This window comes from Ipomoea triloba, chromosome 9 (genome assembly GCF_003576645.1).
Source record: "Ipomoea triloba cultivar NCNSP0323 chromosome 9, ASM357664v1".
In the NCBI taxonomy this organism is placed as follows: domain Eukaryota; kingdom Viridiplantae; phylum Streptophyta; class Magnoliopsida; order Solanales; family Convolvulaceae; genus Ipomoea; species Ipomoea triloba.
The window spans coordinates 13,453,474-13,462,533 of NC_044924.1; the positions used below are offsets into that span (position 1 = coordinate 13,453,474).

The 9,060-nt window shown below is 36.1% G+C and overlaps 1 protein-coding gene across 1 annotated transcript; it reads left to right on the plus strand.

The window, feature by feature from the left end:
• The first annotated feature begins 1,636 nt into the window (after positions 1–1,636).
• On the plus strand, positions 1,637–5,801 carry LOC116029580 (GDSL esterase/lipase 1-like). Its single transcript, XM_031271631.1, has 5 exons — positions 1,637–1,889; positions 1,987–2,114; positions 4,146–4,373; positions 4,489–4,750; positions 5,367–5,801. The coding sequence occupies exons 1-5, from the start codon at positions 1,637–1,639 to the stop codon at positions 5,597–5,599; spliced, it is 1,104 nt and encodes a 367-aa protein (XP_031127491.1). The 3' UTR covers positions 5,600–5,801.
• The last annotated feature ends 3,259 nt before the right edge of the window (positions 5,802–9,060 follow it).

Here is a 9,060-nt window from a genome sequence, read left to right on the forward strand (position 1 = left end):
ATAACAATGTTAATCAAATATCAATCTTTAAGGACGCAAAGTCCATGAGTGGCTACGTGTTCACGTAAGCTAGTTAAGTCGTTTGTGTGGAAATTCTTGAAACAATTTGTGATAGCTAGATCCATGATGGAATCTAAACCAATAGCCTTGACAAGTGTCACGAGGAGGTTGAATGGCTATGCTATTTTCTTGAGGATATTCCTAATTGGGGAAAAACCCATACCTACAATATGTGTGCATTATAATAGTCAAGGCAAAATTGGTTGAGTAAAGAGTTACACGTACAATGGTAGTCTAGACTTATAAGTTATAGGCATAATACCATTAAACAATTTCTCACAACTGGTGTTGTCTCTGTTGACTATGTAAGGTCAAAGGATAAGGTAGTGGGTGCTAACCTAAGGGTAAGCAATTGGTCGCTAAGATGTTAGCAGGAGGAATTAGTCTAAAGCCCTTGGAATAAAAGTTCTATAATGGACACCCAACCTAGCTGGCATCTAGGTTTAATAGGAAAACTAAATTATGGAACGAAGCGTATAACTTTGAGGGTCTTAGACTCCCTACTATTCCTCGTTAGAATAGTGGCTCCCGCACGAGGTTAGCATGTTGGTGCTTTAATGATATGTTGGTTGACATGTGTGCGTATGCGAGATACTCAGAAAAGAATCACATATGTGAGAGAGAAGTAGGTTCGCTTCATAGGAGAATTGATGGGCTCAATTCTTTAGAAACTCTTGCAGAACCAGGAACAGTGATCCATGACCAAAACGACACACTCATGAGAACAAAAAAAGGTTGGAAGGTTCCTGTGTAGAATATGTCATTGTTTACACAAATGGTAATCGATTCAAAGACATCAAGTTCTACCGAACAACCAACAGAGTAAAAATATCTTCACAAGGCAAGGTTCAAAGGATAACAGTACACCTACCTATGCTATGCAGGGATCGACCGAAGAACACATTCGTGTCGTGTTTCCACGTTTCGAAAATCAATTTTCATTCACGTAAGGGATTGTTGGAATTTTTAGCATAAAATGGCCTAAAAAGTGGGTATTTTGTGGTACAAATATATGTGAGGTCCACTTCCCGTTCTGGGTCGGGTCAAAGCGGATTCGGGTAAACAAAGAAATTGATATATTGTACGCTCAAAACAGATAATAGATGAATGATAAATTGATTCTCAAACTAGACCTATTTGAGTTAGAAAATGAAGGTGGAAAAACTTTGTAAAAACACTTATCTCATATTGGTTTGGAAAGTGGGTTTGCACCGTTATATATACAAGACCCTTTTAGAGGGATGTTGAATAGTATCCCTAAGAAACCTTCAAAATAGACAAGAAGCTTATGCAAAAGTGTGAGAATTATGAGTTTATCAAAGATATTAGTTAAAGTTTAAACCTAGTGCTAGCAATTCATAACCACAAATTTTTACTCGATCTTTTGACTTTAAATTAAATCTTGAATCTAGCTTACATTTTAAACGTGTTTGCATGGTAAGAGTGTACCAGCATTAGAGTACCCAAAAGTGTTGAAATTAAATCACAATACAATTACCTGGACCAAACGTAATCCAGCTCGATCTCTATAAATTCATGGCAAAGCATAAATTCAATTCAGAATTCAAGTTTAAAAATGGCTAGTTTTTGTGTTTATGTGTTTGCCTTGTCTTTGCTTGCCAGCTTTTGTAACTCGGTGCATTCTTCAACCCTCAATAAACACCATGTAGCACTGTTTGTGTTTGGAGACTCGATATTTGATGCTGGCAACAATAACTACATTAATACTACTAATGATTTCAAGGCTAATTTTCGACCATATGGCGAAACATCTTTCCCCAACGCTACTGGTAGGTTTTCAGATGGTCACCTCATTCCTGATTATATTGGTACGTCTTCACTTGAAAACTTTCATTTTTATATGTATATATGTATGTATCTTTTTAATTTTAATAACTCGCTGCTCGCTTATTTATTTGGTTAAAGCCAATTTTACAAACAAACCATTCGTTAAGCCATATCTCGCAATCAAGAAACTTAACGGTGGATTTATCAATGGCGTCAACTTTGCATCAGCTGGTGCCGGTAGTCTTGATGGAACCAATGCAGGCCTGGTACGTGATCTTTTTTAGACTAATTAGGCAAATTATAGCATGGATTAGCTAGGATTCAACTTGCATTGTCAAAACTAATTAACAATAACAATCAAATTATGTGTGTATAGGTTTTTTTTTTTTTTTTTTGAGTACTATTGACTCTATTACATTGTAGTATCTTTTGATACATACTTTCTCAACCTGTTGAAGCATAAAGAGTTAATAGAACACAATTTAGGGTGCGTTTGGAAAGCAGGAAAATGACTTCTGGAAAATGAGTTATTTTCCGGAAAATGAGTTCATTTTCCATGTTTGGATGTACTCCGGAAACTGTCTTTTGGTGTTTGGTTCATTTTCCGGAAAATGAGTAGAAATATATAATTATATATTTTTATTATTTTATTTAAAATATAAAAATATATAAACTAATAATATTTATTTTAAATAAATAAATTAATTAATTAAAAATATTTTTAAAAAAAAAAAAAAAAGGGACGGCGGCTGCCCGGTTTCCGCCGGAAACCAGAGCCGGCGGACTGGTTTCCGGCGAAAACCAGTCCGATGACTGAGTGTTCCGTCCCTCCTCGCTATGCAGCCTTGTTCCCATTTCCGGAAAACGACTTCCGGACTTTTTGTCCGGAAGTTGTTTTCCGGAATTTTGCATTGATTTTCCGTGGTCAATGGAAAATGTTTTCCGTTGACCACGTTTTCCTGCTGTTGCCAAACACACGAAGCCCGGAAAATGATTTCCGGAAATCATTTTCCGGGCTTCCAAACACATCCTTAATATATTTACAAGGAAAAAGTGTCAAATAGGTCACTGAACTTGTCGCTTTTGTGCAATTAGGCCATCGAACTTAAAAAGTGTGCAATTCAACCATCAAACAAGTAAAATTTGTGCAATTGGATGGACCATTTTTACAAAAATTTTTAATTCAATTTGAGTTAAAAACATTTCAATATTGACACTCTAAAATACATATATGTTAGTAATATAATTGGATTTTACCATAACAATTCAACCATCCCAACTAGTATGGTAGAAGAAAATGCCACTCTAAATACATATATGTTAGTAATATAATTGGATTTTACCATAAAATTTTTGTAAAAATGGTCCAATTGCACAAATTTTGCTTGTTTGATGGTTGAATTGCACACTTTTTAAGTTCAATGGCCCAATTGCACAAAATTGATAAGTTCAGTGACCTATTTGACACTTTTTCCTATTTACAAACACATAATTCATTAACTGATAAACGGAAAATACAGTTTTGGTTTGTTTGACCACTATTAACTGTTTGACTTGGTTAAATAACCAATATGAGTGTTCGGTTAATTAGTTTTTTGTAATAACTTATTGTTTTAAAGAAGCTTTTTCGATTAGCTTTTTGAAAAAAAAAAATTATACCGTACTCTTAACGGTCAGTTTGCATTTAATCAGCTATCAGCGAACAACTAATTTACCAAACATCTTTCTACGACATAAGCTAGTAAAACGCACTAACGCCAGCTATTAGTTGTAGTGCAGCTATTAGCTAACAGCTATTTACAAAACACCTCATAATATGTTAACTATAGGCACATAAATTTTGGTTTGGGGTCCACCATTCAAAGTGAACCCTAGTAGATGGTATAACAATTAGTCCATAATATTGGACGTCGATCAAGTTCAGCCCCTCCTCGATTCGAGACGTGACATTGTAACTTACCATGGAGAAATGTAGTTAAATGGTTAACGTCCTCCTACTTATCACCAATTGATTTTAAAAAGGATATGACCATCAGATAATCAAAGAACTCCATGATTAAATGTGCTTGATTTACAGGATGGGGACCTACTGAGGAGTAAACATAGTACAGCCAACCGTGATTAAACGTGCTTGACATACATGATGGGTGGCCTACTGAGAAGTAAACATAGTACAATACATTTACCACTACACTAAATAATGTTATAAGAGCACAGACATTACGTTTAGACGCCAGGATGATGTACTTAATTGACAATTTGATCAGCTAATATAGTTACATGTTTGACGCTTACAGGTAATTTCTTTAAAAACACAGCTGGGATATTTCAAGAAAGTCTCACAACAATTGAAGAAGGAGGTGGGAAATGAAGGATCAAAACAACTGCTCTCTAATGCTGTCTACATGTTTAACATTGGCAGTAACGACTATAGCGCTTTCGTAACCAACTCCACCCTTCTAAATTCCTATACCCAAAATCAATACATAGATATGGTGGTTGGTAATATGTCAACTGTTTTCCAGGTGATATTAATTAATTTACCGTTGATCTGATCTACAAAATAATATAGATCGATCAGGAAATTGTGGGTGTTAATTACTTTTTTTTTTTTTTTTGTGTTTTTATATATTTTATCAGGAAATATACAAGGAAGGAGGAAGGAAATTCGTTATTGTCTCGGTGGGTGCTATAGGATGTGTACCAGCTGCTAGGGCTGCCAACTTCCGACAAACGGTCAGAAGTGAATGTGTGGAGATTCTCCAAACCTTGGCCAAATTGCATAATCAGGCTCTACTAAAAATGCTCAACAATTTAGCCACGAATTTGCCAGGATTCAAGTATTCCTACTTTGATTATTTCCAATCTTCCATAGATGCAATTAGTAATCCATCTACTTATGGTAAGTTATATTTGTCACAGTAAAAAATTATCATTGAGTTACGTTATTAATTTTTTGACTTTACATTGCTATACACTATCTAGTATTAATATAATTTTGGTTTAAACCTCAAAGCCTTGTCTTCTTGTCAATTAATATATCTAACGGTTTGGTGCTTAATTTCCCCTCAATTAATGAATAAAAATAATTCTAGGACTAGTATTTCAAACAAAATTTTAAAAAGTATCCAATATACCATGGAAAAAAAATAAAAATAAAATCGTGGATTGGGATTGGGATTTAAAAGTAATTAAATTCTTGAATCGGGATTGAAATTTTAATTAGCTAGTACTCTTTACTAGTTATTTATTAGTAGTGGCATATTCAATGTGTCAAAAAAAAAAAAAAAAAAAAGTACACCATGTTTTACATGATAGTTGTAATACATTTCAGTAAAAATGTAATAAGCGTATAAGAAATTTTAAAAAATATTAGATATATATTAATTAAACAGTATTACACATCTCATATAATATATTTTCACATAATTAAATTTTTATTCAAAGTATTACACTACGTTTCACTTGATAGTCTCAAACAAGGCTAACTATTCTTTTTTTTTTTTCAATGTTATAAGGTTTCACAGAGGTGAAAGCTGCATGTTGTGGCAGTGGTCCATTTAGAGGAGATCCAAGTTGCGGAGGAAAAAGAGGAATGACATTTTATGAGTTATGCCCAGATGTCCAAAACTTTTTGTATTTCGACTTTGTTCATCCCACTGAGAAGTCCAACCATCTTTCTGCTACATTGATGTGGGATACAAGCCCCTATGTTACACCTAACAATGTCAAGTCCTTCTTTCAATCCTAGTAATCCAATAAATAAATATGCCACTGGAATCGCTAGTTAATTTGCGGTTCAATACTTCGAGTGGTTAATTATGATAATAAATAAGAGGTTGAATAATATGTACACCTACTAGAGTGATCGTAGATTCGTAGTTGTGCTTAATTATTATAAATAATGTTGAAGACAATAAAAATAACTTAAGGTGTGTTTGGTTGGGACTTTTACACCCTATTACAGATTTTCATACCTATTATCATATAATTTGTTATTCTATTATTGGAATCAAATCTTTTGTTAATTACAAAATCATTACTCTTTTTTATTCTACTTTTGAATAATGAAATTAAAAATAAGAGATAAAAAATAAAAAGGTCATTGTCCATGCATTAAATACCCCAAATCCAACCACCCATCACCGTAAGCTTAGGGCGAGATAACTCGGACAACATGAACCCACAGTGAAAGGTCAGGCTCAATCCCCAACGACGAGTGGAGGCCGCTTGGTTGACAAGCCTCCGAACACGAGTAGGGGTGGAAATAGACCGAGCTGGGCCGAGCTTTAGATCGAAAATTAGGCCTGGACCTATTACCAAAATCTAAAGCCTAGGCTTGGGCCTAATCCTATATGTAGGCTTTTTGTTAGGCTCAAGCCTGAGCCTACAATTGGCATGTCCTAGGCTGAAACCTTTTTAAAAGCTTGTTTAATATTTAGGGCATTAAAAATGCTTCAAAGTAAGTTCTACTTTAAGCCCATTTAAAATGTACATGTTAAGATTTTTTAAAAACTTTAATAAGTATATCTAAATAATTTAAGAAATATACCTTATACAAAACTAATACATAATTAGTGACAGAAACAACACCCGATTGCGTTAATGGAGGGCTTTAACCAGGCTTTGTGTGACTGTGGACTGACTGATATCGGCATGCAAGGTTATCCTTTCACATGGTCAAGGGGCAGAGGTACCCCAGGCTGGGTTGAGGAACGTTTGGACAGAGCAGTTGCTAACACACAATGGTGCGCAGACCACAGCCAAGCAACGGTACTGAACATAGGTATGGCTTGTTCTGACCACACAACTCTATTTTTAGATCTCAAGGAAGGAATACAGAAGCTGCCAGTTTATAGTTTTAGATTCGAGAATATGTGGCTTGAAGAGGAGGAATGCCAAAGTATTGTCGCTGACGCATGGTCCAACAGTTCGTGCAGCGACCTCCCTTCCCATATCAGTCTTTGCGCACAGAAACTAGAATAGTGGGGAGGCCTATACAAAAAGGGATTTTGAAAAGGTAAAGAGGAGTACCGGAAAAGGCTTGATTACCTCAGACCAAAACAGTGTTGGGTTCCTCCTAGAGCTGTCAATACGGGCCAGCCCGTCACGGGTTGGCAAAAAACGGGCCGGGACGGGCCGACCCGTTTTTCATACGGGTTGGCAAAATGCCAACCCAGCCTGTAGGGCACGGGCTGGCGGGCTAAACGGGCCAGCCCGTCAGCCCGTATTTGATTTTTTTTTTATTTTTTTAAATGTGTTATTGAAATTTTTTTTTGAAAGCAAATATGTATTTGTATTCCATAAACCAAAATCTGAGTCTGTACACTCGCCCAAAAGTGGCATATCAACAAAAGATGCTACACATTATCTATCAATTTAAGCGGTGCCATGCACTATCTATCAAGGTGCTATCACTGTCCACTAACCATCAAATAAGGCACTCAATGCTCTAAGCTATGGCTCACCCTCTTCTAATCTTCTACTTTTCTTCTTTCACCAAGTTCATTCAGCATTCATTCCATTATGTATCTTAGTGATGAACATCCCCATCTCAATGCATATCAAATAAAACCAATCATACAAGCACACAGTCAAGCACCATAACCTTTAGCAAAAGGATCTTCCATCAATCATTTTCTGGTTCTGTTATATGCTCCAAAGCCTGTTGATAAGAGACAGACCTCAGGTTCTCAATTCCAACAGCAGCCAATTTTCTTGCAATAATAAACTATTAGCATAAAAGGCCTCACCAACACATCCCTTTCTGCTTTTTCATTGTTATATTCAATAAATTTACATTTACAAATCTGAAAACCATATATTCATAAATCACAAACAATATTCACAAATCACAACCAAATCTGAAAATCATATATTCATATTCATTAAGAGACATTAACAATAAATCAATAATAATAGAAATTAAATATATATATATATATATATATATATATATATATATATATATACCACTTACCAGCTGGTCGGAGTTGCACTTCGCCGTCGTTCACCAGAGAGCCTGTTCGCACTTCGCAGGACATCAGGAATTAGGATTTAGGGATTTTGCCTTTTATACATGACTCACCATTGGTCGACTGTTGAAGAAAGAGAACTCGATTCACGCCGTCGCTAGTCGCCCTCGGTGAGACTCGCTGGCCGAGGTCGGCGTCGGCCCCGTCGCAATCGCAATCGTGGGAGAGTCAAGAGTGGGAGGAGTAAAACGTGGGATAGGGTTAGGGATTTCGATATGGTTTCTGATCTGTAAGTTAAAACCTTTAATTTTATATATATATATATATATATATATATATATATATATATATATATATATATATATATATATAAGGGCCAGCCCACGGGTTATGCGGGTTCAGCCCGTCTAGCCCGTATTTATACGGGCTAGACGGGCCGGGTTGAATACGGGACGGGTTGGGATTTTTGCTACCCAACCCGTCCAAACACACGGGTAAACGGGCCCAACCCGACGGGTTGGGCCCGTTTTGACAGCTCTAGTTCCTCCATGTGGAAGGGCAAAACACAACAAAACAAAAAAAACAATAAAATATATATATATATATATATATATATATATAAATGTAGTGGGAAGCAACATGCATTCTTTGTCAGCAAATGGAATATTTGGCAGGCATGCATTACTCCACTTTCTTTGGTCTTCTCGGCAGCAAAGAAAGGGAATTTAATTTCCCATTCATTCCACTCATTTCGGCCAGAGAGAGACACACAGTGAGGCAGTAAGCAGAGCAAGAAAACCTATATTTTCTTCTCATTCCATTTCGGCAGTCGGCAGCAGAGGGAAGAAACGATTTTCTCTTCTTCATCTTGGTACCATTTTGTCATGGAGTTTGCCTAAGCTTCTTGGGTTCATCTTCATCAATTTTTTGAGGTCAGCTTGTATTTATTCCAGGCATATTTTGGGATATTCTCGTACTACTAGTATTCTTTTTCATCATATTCGTGGTAGTTGAATATTTTGAGTACGAGATATTATTATGTTTAGCTTGTGGATGTGGAAGAATGTTTTGGCCTAGGAGTTGATATATTTGATGATTTGTGGATGTATGGCTCACGTGGTAGCCTAAAACTTTGTACCCGAGATTTGTGATAGTGAAAATTGTTGTTGTTGGTGGCCCGTGGTTTTTTCCCGTCATTTTGGGGTTTCCACGTAAATCTTGTGTTCCTTGTGTTCAT

Excerpts from the sequence above, each read along its gene's own strand:
- LOC116029580 (XM_031271631.1), top strand. The coding sequence starts at position 1,637 with ATGGCTAGTTTTTGTGTTTATGTGTTTGCCTTGTCTTTGCTTGCCAGC. Across the intron at positions 4,374-4,488 it reads ATATGTCAACTGTTTTCCAG|GAAATATACAAGGAAGGAGG; the intron begins GTGATATTAATT and ends ATATTTTATCAG. Across the intron at positions 4,751-5,366 it reads TAGTAATCCATCTACTTATG|GTTTCACAGAGGTGAAAGCT; the intron begins GTAAGTTATATT and ends CAATGTTATAAG.